The following is a 21,228-nucleotide window of genomic DNA, read 5'->3' on the forward strand; positions in this document are numbered from 1 at the left end:
ATGACAACAACAACAACAACAACAATCACTATCATCATCATCATCTTCTTCATCATCATCATTAAACATTGATAATGAATTTTATCCATATAATTAATCACATTTTATTCCAGATTGAACAAGAAAAAATCATTTGTAATGCTAAAAAACTTAATGTTTTTATATATTATAAAAGCATTGATGATGATGTTGCACATATATTAATGATGTGCATGTGATAAATTTGAATATTTTAACCATTTGTTGTTGTTGTTGTTGTCGTCGTTGTTGTTGTTGTTGTTGTTATTGAATTTTTTTTTTGTAGAAAAAACAACAACAAGGAAAACAGCATGATGACGACAGCTTCACATCGTTAATGTTGACGTTGAAACATGAGCTTAATAACAAATGAAATGGACGATGAAACGAGAAAAAAAACCACTGCAATAAGCCGAAACACAAATACAATAAATGTGAATATTAAATTTTCAATTTCAATTTTTTTTTTGTTACTTACACACAAACAAACAAACAGACAGGCACATGAAGAATATGTTCCCGGGAACAATGGAAGATCATCTTAAGATGATTCGATGATTCGGAGATAATGGTGATGGTGATCATTTAAACCAAAATTTGGAAATCGAAACAAGAAAAAAAAGTGAGAAACAAACACAAAATTAATCAATTAATTAAAAAAAAAAAAAAAGAATTATTAATCAAATTAATCACCAGAAATCAATCAGAAATTTATAAATATTTTACAAATAGCTGACCAATAATTCTAATTTATTTATTTTTTTTAATTCTGAATTTTACTTCGATCTTTTTTGTTTTGCATATTTTTTTCCCACTTGGTTTTCCCATTTTTTTCTCTCCGTTTTTTTTTGTTCGTTTGTTTTGACCACAAAACAAAATGTCAATTCAACAACATTTTAATCATTTGATCATCATCATTTTATTGATGATTTTTCAAATAATTTCAGCATCTAATTCTTCTGGAAACAAACCAATCATTGGATCTAAATTAACTGGTTTGCATTTTCTGAATTTTATTTTGAAAAAAAAAATTTATCATCATCATAATTCATAATAATTGTTTTTATTTTTCAAACAACAGATTGTGATGTATTAATAAAACAAGCAGGACAATATCGGGTGAAAATAGCTGAAATGTTAATGGATAAAGAATGTCGTATTTATATATTATCGGAAAATGTACGAACATTTGTATCATTAAAATATGATAATGGTAACATTCAATGTAATGATAATGAATATGTTGGATATTATGATGGCTGGTATTGGTATGATCAATATTTTCCTGTTAAACGTGATCGTCAACATGTTAAACGTGATCAAGATAAAACGATATGCCATAAAAATAGACAAGTGAATAAAAATCCGGTTTGGATGTCACAAAATGCTGGACAAATTTATTATCGTATACAAAAAGTAAATACTGGTTTTGATTTTACTGTTCAATTTAAACCTCAAGAATCGGGTAAGTTGGGTTTATTTTTATCATTTCAATTTTTTTTATAATAAATCACTATATATATATTTTGAATTATTTTTCGTCTTTGTGGTTTTTTTTTTAAAGCTGCGGTTAGTTTCCTTATGGCCAAACCAAACGGAACATATAAATTTGAACTTTTTGCTGAAAATCGAGAAAATATTGTACTATCATTATATATTTTACAGCCACCATTTTTAATACGAACATTTGAAGGTATGATGATGAAAATTTTAACACTTGATGTTGGTGATTATTCAAAAAATAGACAGCCTGGTAAATGGCCTAGTCCAGTATGTAAAATATATTTTCTTCTTTGGTTGGTGTGTGTGTTTATAATAATAATAATTTTTTTTCATTTCTTATATTCAAAACAAAAGTGTGATAAAAGTGGACGAAATAATTATGTACAAATAGGTGGTTATTTGGGCGAACCTGAATCTCCTTTGGATGAATTACAAGTATATTATGATGTTTGTAATGAAAATAGTTGTAAGAATTTTTTTTTGTTGCTTTATTTTCCAATCATTTTTTTTGCGCATCCATTCATTCATTCATTCATTCATTCATTCATTCATTCATTCATTCATTCATTCATATTCATTTTTAGTTAATCATCAATTTCCAATAATATGTCCAAATATTGTTGTACGTATGGTGGTTAGAAAATTGCTAACACAAATTATTGAATTTCAATTTCGACCAATGTCAACAATGGAGGTATTCAAAACATTACATTCGGAACCATTACGTTTAACTTGTTCAAAACATTCATCAACAAAATTTCCAACGATACCGATGCCAGTGATTGATTTGTTTGATGATAAGCCATATACAGAAGATGATGATTGTAAGTGTTTTGAAAAACCACAGAATGAAATATTTAAAATTATTTGCTGTTTTTGTTTTTCTTGCCTATAGATTGTCATCATTTGCTCAAAGAAGAAGGCTATTATTTTATGAGAGTCGATGGATTAACATTTAGACGTGAATGTGCTGTTTTTTTATTGGCACCACCAAGATTTCTTATCGAAGTAGAAATGGTACAAATACATTTACCACAGTTATTTTCATGTGATTATTATGGTAAAGGTAAAACACATTTAGACTTTTTCGATGGTTGGGATTATCACCGGGAATATATACCAAACGATGAACATTCGAAAAAAACATTTAGACAACGTATGGAAACAACATGTGCATATGTTATTGGACAAGAATTTGGTTTTAATAAGCAAAAAAAAATATTTCGTTCATCACAAAATATTGCACAACTTCTTTATCTTTATGAACATCCAACAATAACAATTATCGATACTAAACTTGGATTTTATTTTCATCTTCGTTTTATTTTTGATCCTTATCGTAAGTGATTTTCTATTTGGCCAATCTTGAATGATTAATAATTTTATTGATTAATTAATTATGTTTCTATTCAAAACAAACAAAAAAATTTTAGCTTGTAATACCGTTGTTCATTTAATTGCAACAACCGATGGATATTTACCGACATATTTGGTACAGAATAATAATGTAAAACATCCAACAAATTGTTCCATTTATTTGGTTGAATCACCATGGGAAAGAACAAAAATAACTGGAATATTATTGAATTTTATTGATTATGATATTGGTAATTTTCCAAAACCACTGCGAACGAAACGATATTCGCAAAAATATGATGAACAATGTACAGGATTAAGCTTGGAAGATTATGCCGAAGTTGATGGTGGCCTTGTATTTGGTTTCGTTACACATATTAAACCATCTAAATATCAATGGTGTACGGATGTCAAAACAAATCAAAGTTGTAAGTTGGTTGTTTGAACACAAACGAAAAAAAAAAACATTGAATCAATACTTTTTCTCTCTCTCTCCCTATAACAATAACAATAGTCGATGTTGTACTTAACGGTTGTCGTAGTTCAGTCATTCATCTGGTATCCAGTGGAAAATCACATAATTCTGTTGTATTTAATGTACAACCATTATGGATTCGAGATCCAACAAAACATCCGGAACCAGATCGATTTGTGCATTTAAATTTATTTAATATGTCTTGTACAGATCATCCAAAAAATGATCCTACTAAACCTGTTGCATTGAACCGAAGTAGTAAGTAGAGAGTATATTTTTGTTGTTTTTTTATAAAAATGATCTGATTTTAATCATCATCATCATTATTAATATTATCGTGATATATTAATATTAATAGTATGTAATGGACTGATCACTAAACCTGGTTATTATTATTATCGTGAAACAAAACAAACATTTGAAGAATGTCGTACCACTGTTCTGGCTGATCGTTTTACATTGATTGATTTATCATTTTTTAAAGTCGATTTTACATGTGATGATAATCAATATGTTAATTTGGTTGATGGTATATTGTTTAAAAAAAGATATTGGCCACAAACTGGTGTAGATCATAGTAGTAAAGATGATGAAGATCGTATTCATCATGTTTGTCAAGGTCGTCCAAAAAAAATACGCACCGAACAGAATGCAGCACAAATTCATTTTCGTTTAAAAGTAAATCAAGGTTTCTTGTTTCATGTTAATTTCGAAAAACAACCATTACCACGTAAGTTTGGTTTTTTTTCAAAAAAATTTTTTTCAATCACCAATTTTTTTTTCTTCAAACAAAAAATATTCCAGTCTGTCATACAATTATACCAGCTGGAGAACAAAACAATGAAGAAGTGTATCGTCTTCAAAGTGTAAATGGTGACAAACCTTGTTCGATTACATTGGCATTATTACCTTATATAAAAACAAATTCTTCAATCAGGGCAATGGTTATAACTATAATGCAATCAAAATTTGATAATGTAGAAGAATTATTTTCCATTGAATCACATAAAATTTGTATGCACGATAAACGATTATGTACAGCAAAGAATCTACCAAATTATGCATTAATTGGTGGCCAAAATGATGCCATACAAAATGAACGATTATCACGAAAAGGTTTAGAATATTGTTTACCGATACCATATCCGCCGTTGGATTTTCTTGTAGCCGAATGTGATGTAGTTACCATACGTTTAATATCTAGACAGAATGATGATAATAATAATAATCATAATGAAAAAAATAAGAACAACGATGTAAATAGAAATTGGATTGATTTAAAATTTGCAATACAACAAAAATTGGTACCTGAACCAAGAATACCATTCGATGATTATATTTTATATCAATTCAATTGTACATATCTTTTAAGAATGGGTAATTATGTACCGAATTGGCATAATGATAAAATTGGAAAATATGATGATGATCATCAATTATAATAATTGATTAAATTAAAGCATTGATTTGAATTTAGAATATAAATTGTAAATTGTTATTGTGAACAATTTGATTTAATTTGATATTTATCAAAAAAAAATGAAAAAAAATTGAAAAAAATTGAAAAAAATTGAAAAATCGAATTTTTTTCCCAGTTTTTTGTTTGTTCGTAGCCATATAAAAACATTCGATAGTGAATAATGTAAATTTTCATCTGAATTTTTTTTTTCTTTCTTTTTCTTGTTTTTTCTTTGTGTGTTTGTTTGTTAACGACGACGATAAAGTTTCTTTTTTTTTAAATATTCTTGTTGCTGTTGTGTGTTTTTTACATTTTTTTCATTTATTTAATTCATTCATCACTAACTGAGTAAACACACAAATACTAATCATTATGAGAAAATTTCATCATTGGCTCAAATCATCATGTTTGTTGCTGATGTTGATGATTGTCATTGAATTATCGAATGCTGGTGATCCAATCACCTATAATGTTATTGGTCCTGAAGGTATGTTTTGTTCATCATATATTTGTTATATCGTTTCATTAAAATTCATTTTTTGTTTTGTTTTTTGTCAAATAATTTTAGATGCTGAAATGGAACTTGGTACCGAAGGTGTTTATTCGGTAACCGTTTCACAACAAATGCATGATACACAATGTTCTATATATCTAATTGCACCAATTGATAAACTAGTAATGGTTACATTTATACAAAAAGCTGGCGCATATTCATGTGATAGTTCTAATAGTAAAATTGAAACATTTGATTCATGGGTTTTTTATGATCATTCATTTCCGGCAATCGATGATCCTGGTAATAAATTTTTGCAAAGGAAAAAAAAATTTTGCGAACCAAATACTGTGACTACGTTTTCATATAATGCCGGTATGATAGTGTATCGTTTAAAATATGGTGGTGGTTTCATATTTAAATTGGAATTTATTCATAATCCGACACCATGTTCAATATTTATACCGGGATCAGAGAATAGTGATGGCAAAATACGTTTAGATTATAATCAAAAAATTCCAAAAAAATTGCACTATTTATATATTACAAACACCAATGACAAAAGGTCGTTTTCAAGGTTTAACATTACAAATAACAAGTATTAAAATGGGTCATGAACATGAACCAACTGTTTCATTACCATATTCGGTATGTTCATATATTGTTGTTGGTAATCAAGATTTGATAATCAATTTTTTTTTCATTCTTTACACTCCAACTTCTCTCTCCCCGAACACAAAGTGTCATAGATTTTCCGGAATAACAAATCCAAATTTTGTCGAAATAGGTGGCTGGGGTGATCCACCTGGATTTCATTCACATGAAATGACAGTTTCAGTTGATTTTTGTAGCCGATCTTATTGTAAGTAAAATGACCACTAATTCGAAATGAAATTCATCAACTTTTTTTTTCGACATAGATGATAAACCATTTCCAGTACTTTGTCCAAATATTGGCATTCGATTACATATAGAAGATTATATACCAGATCAACATATTGAAGTAAGATATCGACCAATATCAAAAAATTTGATTAGTTCATTATCAAATGCACCTGTTAAATTAACTTGTCCAAAAGTACCATCGGATATATTTCCACAAGTTCCTGTAGGATTAGATTCTAGTGGTAAATATTTTCAAAGAGAAAAAGAAAATTTGAAATATCCATTCAATTGATTATTTATTATAATCTATTTATTTAGCTTGTCGACAATCAATTACTGAACCAGGATACTATACAATGTCCGTTGTCCATCATAATGTTAGACAATATTGTGCTATGTATTTTATTGCACCACCAAGTTTTCTTGTTGAAATTGAATTAATGAATTTACGAATTGGAGAAGATGATTCTATCACCGAATGTAATGGTCATGATTTTATTAATCTAATCGATGGATGGTATTATAATCTTGAATATATACCACATTATATTGATCATTTAAAAACGATTGATGAACGTACATTTAAAGCATGCCAAACAGAAACAATCGCATTTCTACGTAAAGGTGGAAGAAGATTTTTTCGTACATCACAAAATATTGGACAAATTGATTATCGTTCATCAAAAGTTGGAACAACAATTACGTTTCGTATACGATTTCATTTTGTTAAAGAACCATGTAATGTATTCTATGCAGTTGATGATATTCCTAATAATGCCGTATATATAACTCGGAATTATCGTCAATCAATCATTTGTGCAACATATTTTGTTAAAGAATTATGGCGTCCAACACCAATCGATGGTTTATTGATTAATGTTATTAGCTATAATATTGGTAATAGTAGTGGTGGCATAAAAAAAGAACAAGATTTAAAAAAACATATGAAAAAACCATGTATTAGCCACAAATATTTAGCAAGTGATTGGGTCGAATTTGATGGTGGTATACATTTTGGTCTTACATCGAAAATGAAACCAGATGATTTTCAAATCTGTAACGATGCACCAATCAAACAGTTTCCATTTGCAGCATTGATTCGTTGTCAAGATGTTGCCATACGTATGGTTTCACAACATCCACAAAGACCAAATAATTTTATACAATTTAGCGTGATGAGAGTATTGAAAAATACAATTGATAAAATGGCAATTACTGACACTGTTAAAGAATTTACCTGTTTAAATAAACCAAAATCTTGGGAAACATTTCCATTGTCTTTGGATCCAGATAGTAAGTGTGATGGCATATTGTTGTTGTTGTTTTATCTATAAAAACAATTTTTTTTTCTCTCTCTCTCTCTCTTCCACCATAGATTGTAATGAACAAATGATTTGGAATGAAGGTCTTTATGGATTGAATGCAATGAACAACATAATAGGAAAACAATGTTCCATTGTTGTTGTTGCCGATCATACACAATTGGTTGATATTGATATCGAAGAAAGAGATATTAAATGTGATGGAGTAGAATCATTTATAAAAATTATTGATGGCTGGATTCATAATTATGATGGTGATGGGGAACATATCTGGCCAAATAATGAGGATCATCCGAAAAAATCACTTTTAAAACGAACGGAAAATATTTGTGGAAGAAAACGAATAGTGATACGTTCATCACAGAATATAGCACAAATTGTTTATAAAATTTCTGAAACTAGTCGTGGATTTAGGATCAAAATTGCATTCGTTAGTAATACAGATTCTCGTAAGTAGTTGAGATATATTTAATTGAAAAATCAATTCATCAATCAATCATCGATTTTTTTTAAAACTTTACAATAGCCTGTAATATGGTTATTCGTGCACGTGATCGAACGATGAATCAAAAATCATATAAAATGCAAACACCACAACATCATTCAGGACCAAGTGTTTGTACATTTCTTGTGCTTGATTCACCATGGGATCAACAAACATTATCCGGTTTATTGTTTCGTATACATAAATTACAAATTCATGGTGAATTTCCAGGATGTAGTTCAGCAAAAAATTCGGTAAGAGAATTATTCATCAATGGGGGTGATTTTTGTTTTAATTAAATTTTTAACCATTCCTCTTTTCAGTGTTCAATATCGGGAAGCAATGATTATATAAAATTATATGGTGATAATACTATAGATTTTACCAAGAAATTGGTGGATAATGGTTTTGAATTCTGTTATAAACCAGATGAATATCCAGGTATGTTATTATTATCTTTTAAAAAAAGAAGATTAAATTCTAATTCTAATTTTGTGTAAATATTTGTAAAAAAAAGTACAATATCTAGTTCGTTTCTGTCGTAATGCAGCTCTACGTTTGGTATCAAGTGGTCAATTTAAAAATTATATTGAATTCTCATTAGCACCATTACGTGATACACAATTAGTGCCGGCAATGCCATTCGGTCAATATATACCATACAATCATTTTTGTAAACGACCACAATGGACAAAACCACATATAAAAACAATATTGGATATGCAATATCCTAAAATGCGTGAATTTTTTGATTTTATTGATGAAGAACCAAAACCATTTGATCTGTTTCATACATTCAAAAATACACGTCTTACAACACCATGGAATGGACAACGATTTCCACCAATTGAAGAATTTCCTGATTTGAGAAAAAAATGAATCTGATAAATTGATTGGTGATCGGCAAATAATAATTTGATCGAATATATTTTTTTTTGTAGTTGTTCGATTCGATTTGATTTTTGTTTTTTTGTTTGTTTGTCTGAAGAAAAGAAAAATTTGTAATTATTAAATTTTGTTTTTGTTTTTTTTTTGTTGCAAAATTAATTAAAAAATTTTCGATTTCGAATTTCTTTTCACCATTGTTTTTGCGCAATATTTAAATATATATATGGTTCCACATAATGGTTATCCAAAAAAAATTTTTTGTTCTGTTGTTTTGTTTCTTTTGCTTGCTTGCTTATTTTTATTTTTTTTTTCAATTCACCAAGTTTTCTGAGTTTAACTTTCAACTTTCGTTTTTTTTTCTTATTGTCGTTGTCGTGTATTCAATCAATCTACTGAATAAATCACCAATAGTAATAAGCAAACACATGATGATGATTTATTTGCTAAAAAATAGATCACCATTATATCTAATTGGTTGGTGGTGGTATTTATTTTTGACGATATTTCAACAAAATTTTCAACCATCATTAATGTTATTACAACAAGGTAGTCTTAAACAACCAGTTTTTATTATTGGACACGATAGAGGGGGTAAGTAATATAACGAATTTTAAGATGAATCGAATTTTAATGATCAAAACATGAAAACAAAATCTAAAATTCAAATCTGTTTCTTTTTTTTCACTCATATTTATAAATCATTTATCACATTACATTTGATTTGATGATGATTTACAGATTGCGATGTATTGGCACCATCACATGGCAATTATTCAGTATCTGTATCGCCACATAAAATTGATTTTGAATGTTCAATATATTTATGGTCACCGCCAGAATATTTGATTGAAATTGAATTTCTACATCATAATACACCGTGTGATAATAATAATAATTACATTTCCGTACATGATTATTGGTCATGGTATGAACAGGTGTTTCCGGTGAACAGTAAAATCAATACTGAACAGGATCGATTATGTAATGATAATAAAGAGAATCGAAAAATATTTCGTTCATCACAAAATGGTGCAATGATAAAATATCGTTTTAATAGAAGAGATATTGGTCAATTTCATTTTGCCATGCGTTTCATACCGAATAATGAACCATGTACAATATTTATTGCTGGTTCAGAAACAACACGTGGTAGTTATCATATAGAAAATAAAAAAGCAAAAGAAACTTGTGCCTTATATATAATACAATCACCTAGATGGAATAAAGCCGGTTTCAAAGGTATGATGATAAAAATCGATCAAATGAATGCTGGTGATTCAGATGCAATGATTCATGCACCATATCCAGTTTATGTAAGTCGATTTTCCATATTTCAGCTATTTTTTTTTGTTTGTTAAATTGTTCTAAAAAAAACATAAACAAAATTTCCATTTGCATTTAGTGTTCAATTTTAAATCGTGGTGTACAAAATTTTGTTGAAATCGGTGGCTATGGTGCTGCATTATCTGGTTATAGTACTAAACATATGCAAGCATGGATGGAAACTTGTAATGAACATTTTTATGAAGATACCATTTATGTATTATGTCCAAATGTTGTTGTTCGATTGTTTTCAACACGTGAAAGACAGCATATAAAATTCACTTATGAAGCATTGACAGCTACATCATTTATGAGCACTAAATTTATGATGAAAAGACGGGCATATAAATTGGAATGTTTAGCCGAATCGATTAATTTTCCACAAGTTCCTGTTGCATTACAACTTGCTGATGATATAAGTAAGTGAATATATGTGAAAACATGTGTAAATTTTTTGTTTTGTTTTGTTTTTTTTGTTTGTTTGTTTGTTAAAGGCTGTAGTTATCTGGTAGAGAATCAGGGCTATCATTTATTAATGATGAGTCAAGTAAATGTTGATAGAAAATGTAAAATTCTAATTCATGCACCAATCGAACATAGTATACATATCAAAATGGTTGAATTGAATATCAATAAACAAGGTGATTGTTATGATTATTTTAATATTGATTTCGTTCAAGCAAATGATGGTTGGATACATAATCGAGAAACAATACCAAATTTAGATCTTAAATCAATAGCACATGATGAGAAGACAACATTACCAAATAAACCATTATGTGTAAAAGGTGGTAATAGAGAATTTGAATCATCACAGAATATTGCCGAAATTGATTTCTATCTACCAGACACTGGATACGGTAAAACTGGATCACCAATAATGGCTGGTTTTGCATTTACAGTGAAATTTGTATTTGAACCGAATGGTAATGTATTTTGTGAAATAAATTTTTATAATATATATCCAAATCAAATGATATATTCTTTTTCTTCAGTATGTGATGATGTATATCTTATCAATACAAAAGAACGTTACACAACCGATAGATTAATATTTCAAGATTATCGATCATCAAAACAATGTACATTTTATTTTATAAAATTACCATGGTTACAAACAAATCTAGAAGGTTTTCGATTTTATTTTTATAAATATTCTATTGGTCAGCCTAAGCGAGAATTATCAAGATTTGAAAAAAGATCAAAAGCTAATGAGGTTTGTCCATAATTGTTTACTATAATTTATTTTTAAATTAAATTGTTTTTTTTTAAAAAAAATACAGACAGATAGATGTACTAACTCCGGTAGTAAAAATGATTTACTTCGGATTGAAGGTGGTAAAAAATTTGGTCTTACCTCGAAATTAAATCCACATGGTATTGAACTTTGTAGTTCAATGGGTATTGCACCACCGTGTATGTATTATATATATTATTTAATTTTTTATGGAACTCTTGTTTTCATATTAACCATTTTGTTTCCATTCAAAAAAAAAAAAAACAAAAACAAACAGATATAATGACCATAATGTGTCCAAGTGTTGGTCTTACATTATATTCAAGTTTAAATTATTATAATTTTATGGTATTCGATGCTACAACACTATGGACTGGTGATTTAGTCGGCAGTCAAACAAATGAAGATGTTGCTTATTGTGAAAATAAACCTTTAGAAACATCTGGAATGCCATTATCATTAGATTATCAAGGTAAGTGTGTGAATCTTTTTTTATTTGAAAAAAAAATTAATCAAAAATTTTCATTGTCAAGAATGTGAACAAACACTTACAGAACCTGGTTATTATTCGCTTGGTGTTGTATTGAAAACTTATGAAAAACATTGTTATCTATTTATACGGGCACCAAAAAATTTACAAACAATTGAAATTGAAATTACTAGTGCAAAATTTGTTTGTAATGATGATGATGATAATTATTTACGTATTTATGATGGTTGGCGTTATAAAAATGGTTTACAAATGCCAAGAGTATTTAATTCAACGCGAACATTGGAACAACGTATACATAAAATGTGTAAGAAAAAACATGTCAAAATAACATTATCACAGAATTTTGGACAAATTGAATATCGTATCATTAGAAAAGGATGGGGACATGATTTTAAATTTAAAGTTTCATTTAAATATAATCCTGAACGTAAATATTTTGAATATTTTTTTTGTTTTGTTTCATTACATTTGTTTTATTAATTAATTAATTAATTAATCCTTTATTTATTTATTTTTATAATTACAGCTTGTGATCAAGTATATTTGATTGATGAATTTTATGCTAAAAAAACGCATATAAATTTCACAATGATTAATAATAATATAATTCATGGACTAACTTGTACATGTTATATAATGCATGTACCATGGATACCATATCCGAATAATGTTGTTGAATCATATGAATATAGTGGATTAGATATACAATTTGGAAGATATGAATTACCGGATAAATCTAAATTTCAATTATTTAATTCAGATAATTCGGTTAGTATAAAAAAAAACTCATACATTATAATTGGTTTTTTTTATTGAAAATAAATTTGTTTTTGTTTTTCAAAACCACCACCACCACCACCACCTCCCCTCCCCCATATTAGTGTTCATCGAATGGTGCAAAATTTTTTATGAGATTTATTGGCAGTCATCAAGCCATAGATTTTTTCCGTACACCAGATTTACGTGGTTATGAAGTTTGTGGTAATCAAAACAACCGATGTAAGTTTGATTAAATTTTATTAAAAGAAACAAAACAAAAAAACAAAATTAATTTTTCTTTTCTTTTCTTAATTTAATTTTCAAACACACACACACACACAAACAGTTATCGTAAAACTTGAATGGTGTTGGAATTTTGGCATAGAATTAATATCATCAGGTAATGGCGTTGGTCACGAAGTAGAACGTTCAATTATTGAAGCCACTATTCATCCATTAAAATCAAAAGAACTAATACCATTAGAAAGTGATTATCCACGTTCATGGGAATTTCTGAAACCATATCCAGCATTATGTAAACGTCCAGAATTCTATGATGCATAATATGTAAAAAACACACACAGGGAGAAGGTTTTTTTTTTGCAAGATAAACAAAACAACGACAACAACAACTTTGGTGTGTGTGTGTGTGTGTGTTTGTGACTGTAAACTAATTTTAATTCTAATTGAATTTAAAATTTTGTTGTTGTGTGTTGTTATTATATTGTTATATTTCGAAAAAAAGTGAATAAAAAGCCATTGAAATTTATGGAAAAAAGTAGCTTTTTGTTAATATTTTTGATTTTGAGTTGTTTGATTTTTTTTTTTTTTTTTTTTTTTGCTTTTTCTCGTTTTTATTTCTTTGCGTGTTTGTTTGCTTTTTTTGTGAAACAACATCATCAAATACCAGCAGCAACAACAACAACAACAACAACACCGGCAACGATAATGATGATGTTTATATTATATTCAATGATGATAATATTCTCCATTCCAAATTCGAATTGTGATTTTTGGGAATTTTTGGATTATATTCCAACACAACCAAAACGTTTGGATCAAATGATGATAACACAAAATTCAGAATATCCGGTTCCAAGTTATATACTTCCATCTAGTAAGTTTATGATGTTTGTGTACTGTGTAATCATTTGGTAATCGATTTTTTTTTTTTTTGCTTTTTGTTAGAAAAAATTCATTTCATAACTGAACCAGGATATTATTCATTACAAATGAATGAAAAAATGCTTAATGTAATTGGTACCATAAAAATCTATTCACATGATCCAACAAAATTGGCTGTTTTCTATATTGAACGTATGAATGTTTTATGCCAAACAAAAAATCCACATACTTTTGTACGATGGTTTGATGGCTGGAATACTGAAGAGAATGTTGTTATACCATATGTTATTGATCATCCTGATGGTTACATTAAACGTTTTAGCGATAATTTTTGTGAAATGGGTCGTGTATTTCGAACATCATTAAAACGTTATACAGCCACACAGAATTTTGCACAAGTTGATTATCGTTTCGAGACGTTACATCATTATATATTTTCATTTTTTGTTTATTTTAAAGATAATCCACAACGTAAGTGTTTGTTTTTTTTTTTTTTTTTAATTTTCCAACCTTTTTTTCAAACAAAAAATATATTATTAGCATGTCATGCATTAATCATGGATACATTCGATGTGAAACGAAAATGTCCATATTTTTATTCATATACATTACAAAATTATGGCAATAAACGAATGAATTGTTCATTATTTTTAATGAAACAAGAAACACAAAGATATGAAGGTTCATTTCATATACGTTTTTTTCAAGTTGGTGATCCAAGTATTTCAAATGTAATTCAAAATGGTGATAAAGATCCATTAACGGTAAATATAAAATGACCAATTGAATTTTAAATTTCTATATATAAAAATTTTTTAACAAAAAAATCCATTCAAAAAATAGTGTGCATCATTTGCTGATCATTTATATATTAATGGAAATTCTGGTGCCGGACCTCATAAAACAAAAGAATTGGATTTCTGTAATCAACATAAACCTGAAGGTAAAATGCACGAGGTGTTGTAAATAGAAAAAAAAATTTTAATTTTCTAAAACAAACAAAAAACAGTGAATAAAGGTGGATTTCCAATAGTCTGTCCAAATGTTACCATACGGCTAATATCAAGTGGCCAATTTCAGAATAAAATTGTCATCAGTTATCTGCCACCAACAACGGATGAAATTTGTCGTTGGAATGAAGAAAAACGTTCGAATACGGCACGAACATATCATACATTACGTTGTTGAATTTTGAATTTGAATGATGATTTGATTTGAATGTGAAACAGAAAAAAAAATTAATTTAAAAAGAGAAAAAAATTAAATTTTAAATTTTTTTTTGTTTGTTTTCGAATATAAAAATACATTTAGAAAATGAATGAGTCAATTGGAAAAAATTTTTTCTGATTTTGAAGCGAATTATTTTATTTTGTTTTTTTTTTGTCAACGGCAACAGGTAACCAGTTATACGCAGAATCTTAATCACATGAATCAACAATTTCTGATCCGTTTTCTCATATTACTACCATTGATGATATTTGATGATCAAATAATTGCGATAAAAATATTTTCCGATAATGATCATCATCATCAAGAGCCAAATTCACATGAGCAAATAATACGATTAAAATCCAGTTAAGTGATGATTTTTTGTTTTGTTTTTTGTTTTTTTTGTCGTTATAATGTTTTACATTTTTTTTTCATATCACAGAATCAGAAATTTTTCTCATGATTAAACAAACATCATCATCATCGTCATCATCACTTTATGAATATTATATTGATAATGAATCAATGTCGAAAACACAGGGAAGAATTTATATTGTTTCACCGAATATGGATGAATCGATAATATTTCAATTACGTGCAAGAAATACACCATGTATTCAGAATGAAAATTATTATATTCATTTTGTAGATGGCTGGGAATTACCGAATGGTCGTAGTTTTCCACCACCACAACAGTCCATTGTAAATGATGATGATATTGAACCATGGGAAATGCCTGTTTGTCAAGGTAATCATACATATGCTGAGGAACTTTCACGTGTGTATGTTGGTAAACAGAATTTTGCCATGATTTCATATCGTATACCGATTATGAATACCGGATTTACATTTAGAATTTGGACGAAAAAAATTGATAAACGTAAGTGTAAAAGGTTTGTGTTGTGTATCACAAAGTAGTGGTGTATTGATTGTAGAATTTTTTTTTTTATCATTCTAAATTAAAAAGCATGTAATATGATGAAATTTGAATCTGAAGATATCCATGACCGGCAACCATTTATTAGGGAACCAATGTTATTGAAAAATTATAATAAGAAAAAAATTTGTTCATTATTCATCATACAACAACGTGTACATAAATACACACCATTTGTACGTATAGTTGAATTTAATGTTGGTGATCCACAAAAATATGGACACGGTAAAATAGATGATACTAAATCGGTAATAATGATGTGTATTAAAATATATCTAATCGAATGATAAATTGATTGATTTTCTTTGTGGTCTTTTTTTCTAGTGCAAAAAAGAAGGACGCGAAGATTATGTCGAAGTTATTGGTGATTCATATGGTGGCAATAATAACGATATTGTTGCTGATGATTCTCATTCAAAAGTTCGTCTAGATTTTTGTAATAATCATCATGTTTCATTAAATAAATTGAATGGTTTCGATATCCCCATTAATCGTCGCATTATAACCATACGTCTTGTATCAAGTGGTCGATATTATGATTGGGTTAAATTACAATATTTACCACCAAAACTTGGCTATATTTGTGATTTAGAATTTATGTTTGGTACAGAAATTGAAAGTGAAATGAAACCAAAAATATTTTCAAATGAAAATTTTCATATAAATTAATTGATTTTGTTTGATTTAATTGAACAAAAAAATCCCATTTGTTTGTTGAGAATAAATCCGCATATATAAATAAATCAGTTTCACGAAATCAAAACATAATTTTTTTGCTGATATTCGATATACGAAATTTTCAAGTAATGAACGAATCGATTAAAATTCGATTTATATCGTTATCAACATCGATACTATCAATATTATTAATATTATGTGATTATGAAAATCAAATATTAGCAACTGATATCGTTTTTAAAGATAAAATTAATCTACCGAAACCTAATTGGCCAACTCAACGATTGAAATCAGGTCAGGTTTTTTTTTTATTTATTCTGTAAATTCAAAATAAAAACCAATAATATTCAAATTCTCTCTCTCTCTCTCTCTTTCTTTGCTTCTCTCTATAGAATCGGTAATTTACATCACAAAACCCGGTCGTTATGCATTGTATATTGATGATGAAAAATTATTAAAAACCAAAGGACGAATACTTTTCGCTACATCAAGATTGAATGCATCGATTGGTATCTTTTTGAATGAACGTAATTCGTCCTGTATTACTAGTGAAAATTATTTTATAAATTATTATGATGGCTGGAAATTTCCAAATGGTCGTCGATTTCCATCACCTGGTCAACATGCTGTACCATTTAAAAAACGAATTTGTGAAAGTAATCAAACATATGAAATGGAACTGAATCGTATATTTATCAGTTCACAAAATTTCGCCATGATTACATATCGTATACCGGTAATTAATACCGGTTTTACATTCACATTTATGCATAGAGATATTAGTCTACGTAAGTAATGGAAATCTTTTTTTTTTATTTGTTTATGATTTTTATCGATTTTTCACATCAACCAACCAACCACCCATACACACACACACAAAAGCATGTAATGTCATGTTTTATGAAGAGAATTATAATAAATATGGCGCTGGTGGAAGAGAACCATTCGTACGTGATACATATGCGTTGAGGAATTTTCATCGGGAAATTAATTGTTCCGCTTATATATTTCAACAACGTAAACATAAATTTGCACCATTCTTACGAATAGGTGGTATGGAAATTGGTAAAACAGATTACAGCTTCAGTGCTCCTACTCCTAAAAGAAATAATGAATCGGTAAGTGGATCTGTGTATGAGTGTGTGTGTGTGTGTGAAATGAATTTCTTTTTTTTTCATTTATTCCAGTGTAAAGAATTGGGCTTAAAAGATTATGCTGAAATTGGTGGCGATTCTAGTGTTGAAATTGGAACAAAAGAATTTGAAGTTGGTTTCGATGTATGTGATCATCATAGTGCACCTACAAATGTTATGTGGCCTGAATCACCGGATTATAGAGCATTTGATTTTCTAATCAATTGTCGTATTATAACCATACGTCTAGTATCAAGTGGAAGATTTGCAAATATTATAAAATTTAAATATCTACCACCACGTATGCAATATGTTTGTGATTGGCAATATAAATTCGATACAAGTTTATTTCGATTGATCACGGTTAAATCAATTTTTACAAATTTATATTGTTGAATTGAAAAATATTTCGATCAATAATGATTTGATTTTTTGAAAAAAAAAAAATTTTTTTTACCACAAATTCGAAAATTGAATAAAAAAATTTTTTTCCATAAATAATGGTTTCACACAAAATGTAAATCTTTATTTTATTTTTTTTTTTTTACTTGGCAAATATTCAAAATTCGAAACTTGTGTGAATGATGAACGATGTATCGATTGTATCATTATCGTTATTATTATTGTTATCAATATCGATATCATCGATATTTGCTACTGATGTTGTTTATAAAAAGACAGTTAAAGTACCAAAATTTGGGTGGATACAACATGTGAAACCTGGTAAAAATAAGTCATCATAAATTCAATCAATTTAAATAGCGATTTTTCTCTTTCTCTTTGATTTTAGAATCGGAAATTTACATCAAAAAACCTGGTCGTTATTCATTATATATGAATGATGAAAAATTATTGAAAACCCTTGGAAGAATATATTTTTATACACCAATATCGAATGCATCGATTGGTATCTATATTGATGTACGTAATGGTAGCTGTATTGCTGGTGAAGATTTCATAAATTTTCATGATGGTTGGGAATTTCCAAATGGTCGTCGATTTCCATCACCTGGTCAACATGTAAAACGATTTGAAATGCAAATTTGTGAAGATAATCAAGTGCCAGAATTGAATCCATTCTTTTTTAGTTCACAAAATTTTGCAATGTTAACATATCGTATACCGGTGATTAAAAATGGATTCACATTTACATTTATACTCGGAGATATTGATAAACGTAAGTGAATGTTTTTTTGTTTTTTTATTTGTTTTTGTTAAATTCATAAATTTCTAACCCTATCTACTGCAACACACACACACACAAACAAAAGCATGTAATGTCATGTTTTATGAAGAGCCATATAATATATATGGCACTGGTGGAAGAGCACCATTTATACGTGATAAATATGTGTTGAAAAATTATCGTCGTGAAATTAATTGTTCGGCTTATATATTTCAACAACGTAGACATAAATATTCACCATACATACGACTAGTTCGTACAAAGATTGGACCAAAAATAAAACGCAATGATTCAGAAATCATACATAATTATCATCCTGAATCGGTAAGAAAATATTGAATTTTCAGAATTCGGTTGTAATATTGTTGTTTTTCAGTGTGAAACATTAAAAGCAAAAGATTATGTTGAAATCGGTGGCGATTCAAAATTCGAATTAGAATCACATGAATTTGAAGTTTCTTTTGATTTCTGTCCCGAACATGGTTATCATTTAATATCCGATACACCTAATGATATAATGATCAATTGTCGTATAATAACAATACGTTTAGTATCAAGTGGTATATATGCAAATAAGATTCAATTTAAATTTCTACCACCACGTATGAGATATGTTTGTGATTGGCAATATAATCTCGATTCAAATTATGATAATTTTGTGAAAAGAAAAGATTATTCACATTTATATTGTTGAATCATATATAATGATTTAAATATTATCTTTTTTTTTGTTAAAATCAATTGAATAATTGATTTTGTTTGATTTAATTGAACAAAAAAAAATTTCATTTGTTTGTTGTTAATAAATTTGCATATAAATAAATCTCTTACACGAAATTAAAACATTTGTAATTTTTTCTAAAAATTTTCTTTGCTGTAATTTAAATTTTCAAATAATGAACGAATCGATTAGAATTCGATTTATATCGTTATCAACATCGATACTATCAATATTATTATTATTATTATTATGTAATGATGAAAATCAAATATTAGCAACGGATATCGTTTTGAAAGATCAAATTAAACTACCAGAACTTGATTTGAAAACACAACGATTGAAATCAGGTGAATTTTTTTTATTTATTCAAAATAAAAACCGATAATATTTACTCCAATTCTCTCTCCAATATAGAATCGATAATTTACATCACAAAACCCGGTCGTTATGCATTCTATATTGATGATGAAAAATTATTAAAAATCAATGGACAAATATATTTTGCTACATCAAGGTTGAATCAATCGATTGGTATCTTTTTGAATGAACGTAATTCGTCCTGTATTAATAGTCAAAATTATTATTTAAATTATTATGATGGTTGGAAATTTCAAAATGGTCGTCGATTTCCATCACCTGGTCAACATGCTGAACCATTTAAAACACGAATTTGTGAAAGTAATCAAACATATGAAATGGAAATGAATCATATATTTTTCAGTTCACAAAATTTCGCCATGATTACATATCGTATACCGATAATTAATACCGGTTTTACATTTACATTTATGCTTAGAGATATTGTTAAACGTAAGTAATGGAAATCTTTTTTTTTATTTGTTCATTTTTTTTTTAATTTTTTCACAAAAGCATGTAATGTTATGTTTTATGAAGAAAAACATGAACATGGAAGATCACCATTTATACGTGATAAATATGTGTTACAGAATTTTCATCGTGAAATTAATTGTTCCGCATATATATTTCAACAACGTAAACATAAATATTCACCATACTTACAAATAGTTCGATCAAAAGTTGGACAAAAAAGAAGACACAATAATTCGAGAATCATACCTGATAATAATAAGGAATCGGTAAGAAAATATCGAATTTTTGTTTTCTCAATAAATATACTCAAGTGTAAAATTTGCTAATTTTATTGTTTTTCATTGTTTTCCAGTGTGAAACATTACACGCAAAAGATTATATTGAAATTGGTGGTGATTCACATTTAGAATCAGAATCACATAAATTTCAAGTTGCATTCGATTTCTGTCCCGAACATGATGATCATTTAATATCCGATATCCGTACTGATATATTGATCGATTGTCGTATAATAACAATACGTTTAATATCTAGTGGTAAATATGTAAATTTTATTCAATTTAAATATCTACCACCACGTATGAGATATGTTTGTAATTGGCAATATGATCTTGATCCAGATGATGATAATTTGGGGAAGAGACAAGAATATTCACATTTATTTTGTTGAATCATCAATAATGATTTATATTAATGTTTTTTTTCTGTTTAAA

The 21,228-nt window shown here is 28.0% G+C and overlaps 8 protein-coding genes across 11 annotated transcripts; all 8 read left to right on the top strand.

Annotated features, from left to right (window-relative positions):
- Positions 1 to 234: 234 nt before the first annotated feature.
- Positions 235 to 4,857, top strand: LOC124493588 (uncharacterized). Of its 4 annotated transcripts, XM_075731681.1 has the most exons (12): positions 236 to 452; positions 515 to 640; positions 966 to 1,013; positions 1,100 to 1,483; positions 1,583 to 1,788; positions 1,876 to 1,987; positions 2,106 to 2,345; positions 2,417 to 2,860; positions 2,955 to 3,305; positions 3,392 to 3,610; positions 3,711 to 4,082; positions 4,157 to 4,857. In XM_075731681.1, the coding sequence occupies exons 4-12, from the start codon at positions 1,153 to 1,155 to the stop codon at positions 4,792 to 4,794; spliced, it is 2,913 nt and encodes a 970-aa protein (XP_075587796.1). In that variant the 5' UTR covers positions 236 to 452; positions 515 to 640; positions 966 to 1,013; positions 1,100 to 1,152; the 3' UTR covers positions 4,795 to 4,857. The 4 variants fall into 4 exon arrangements, with proteins under 4 accessions (XP_075587795.1, XP_075587796.1, XP_046913276.2 ...); XM_047057320.2 differs by having other exon boundaries at positions 236 to 640; XM_075731682.1 differs by lacking the exon at positions 966 to 1,013.
- Positions 4,858 to 5,056: 199 nt separating this feature from the next.
- LOC124494158 (uncharacterized) lies at positions 5,057 to 9,061 on the top strand. The gene is given in 10 exon segments (XM_047057317.2): positions 5,057 to 5,298; positions 5,380 to 5,813; positions 5,815 to 5,952; positions 6,046 to 6,166; positions 6,225 to 6,431; positions 6,508 to 7,482; positions 7,565 to 7,960; positions 8,038 to 8,249; positions 8,319 to 8,436; positions 8,513 to 9,061. Coding segments are annotated over 10 exon segments (3,078 nt in total). The 5' UTR covers positions 5,057 to 5,183; the 3' UTR covers positions 8,875 to 9,061.
- A 119-nt stretch (positions 9,062 to 9,180) lies between these two features.
- On the top strand, positions 9,181 to 13,470 carry LOC124493247 (uncharacterized). The gene is made up of 11 exons (XM_075732218.1): positions 9,181 to 9,474; positions 9,622 to 10,196; positions 10,286 to 10,625; positions 10,701 to 11,132; positions 11,202 to 11,422; positions 11,490 to 11,622; positions 11,721 to 11,915; positions 11,977 to 12,363; positions 12,463 to 12,704; positions 12,818 to 12,935; positions 13,042 to 13,470. The coding sequence occupies exons 1-11, from the start codon at positions 9,309 to 9,311 to the stop codon at positions 13,257 to 13,259; spliced, it is 3,027 nt and encodes a 1,008-aa protein (XP_075588333.1). The 5' UTR covers positions 9,181 to 9,308; the 3' UTR covers positions 13,260 to 13,470.
- Positions 13,471 to 13,500: 30 nt separating this feature from the next.
- Positions 13,501 to 15,098, top strand: LOC124493456 (corticotropin-releasing factor-binding protein). Its single transcript, XM_047056534.2, has 5 exons — positions 13,501 to 13,812; positions 13,884 to 14,291; positions 14,361 to 14,584; positions 14,664 to 14,763; positions 14,830 to 15,098. The coding sequence occupies exons 1-5, from the start codon at positions 13,644 to 13,646 to the stop codon at positions 15,006 to 15,008; spliced, it is 1,080 nt and encodes a 359-aa protein (XP_046912490.2). The 5' UTR covers positions 13,501 to 13,643; the 3' UTR covers positions 15,009 to 15,098.
- A 40-nt stretch (positions 15,099 to 15,138) lies between these two features.
- Positions 15,139 to 16,713, top strand: LOC124493552 (uncharacterized). Its single transcript, XM_047056647.2, has 4 exons — positions 15,139 to 15,394; positions 15,472 to 15,909; positions 15,997 to 16,214; positions 16,291 to 16,713. Exons 1-4 carry the CDS (start codon positions 15,139 to 15,141, stop codon positions 16,633 to 16,635), a joined length of 1,257 nt encoding a protein of 418 aa, XP_046912603.2. The 3' UTR covers positions 16,636 to 16,713.
- LOC124493589 (corticotropin-releasing factor-binding protein-like) lies at positions 16,667 to 18,173 on the top strand. Its single transcript, XM_047056687.2, has 4 exons — positions 16,667 to 16,938; positions 17,037 to 17,432; positions 17,527 to 17,762; positions 17,832 to 18,173. Exons 1-4 carry the CDS (start codon positions 16,773 to 16,775, stop codon positions 18,171 to 18,173), a joined length of 1,140 nt encoding a protein of 379 aa, XP_046912643.1. The 5' UTR covers positions 16,667 to 16,772.
- Positions 18,174 to 18,301: 128 nt separating this feature from the next.
- Positions 18,302 to 19,797, top strand: LOC124493590 (corticotropin-releasing factor-binding protein). Its single transcript, XM_047056688.2, has 4 exons — positions 18,302 to 18,500; positions 18,568 to 18,954; positions 19,049 to 19,287; positions 19,340 to 19,797. The coding sequence occupies exons 1-4, from the start codon at positions 18,359 to 18,361 to the stop codon at positions 19,655 to 19,657; spliced, it is 1,086 nt and encodes a 361-aa protein (XP_046912644.2). The 5' UTR covers positions 18,302 to 18,358; the 3' UTR covers positions 19,658 to 19,797.
- A 62-nt stretch (positions 19,798 to 19,859) lies between these two features.
- On the top strand, positions 19,860 to 21,227 carry LOC124493591 (corticotropin-releasing factor-binding protein). Its single transcript, XM_047056690.2, has 4 exons — positions 19,860 to 20,031; positions 20,099 to 20,494; positions 20,555 to 20,781; positions 20,868 to 21,227. Exons 1-4 carry the CDS (start codon positions 19,860 to 19,862, stop codon positions 21,183 to 21,185), a joined length of 1,113 nt encoding a protein of 370 aa, XP_046912646.2. The 3' UTR covers positions 21,186 to 21,227.
- The last annotated feature ends 1 nt before the right edge of the window (position 21,228 follows it).

The sequence above is a fragment of the Dermatophagoides farinae genome, chromosome 6 (assembly GCF_024713945.1).
Source record: "Dermatophagoides farinae isolate YC_2012a chromosome 6, ASM2471394v1, whole genome shotgun sequence".
In the NCBI taxonomy this organism is placed as follows: domain Eukaryota; kingdom Metazoa; phylum Arthropoda; class Arachnida; order Sarcoptiformes; family Pyroglyphidae; genus Dermatophagoides; species Dermatophagoides farinae.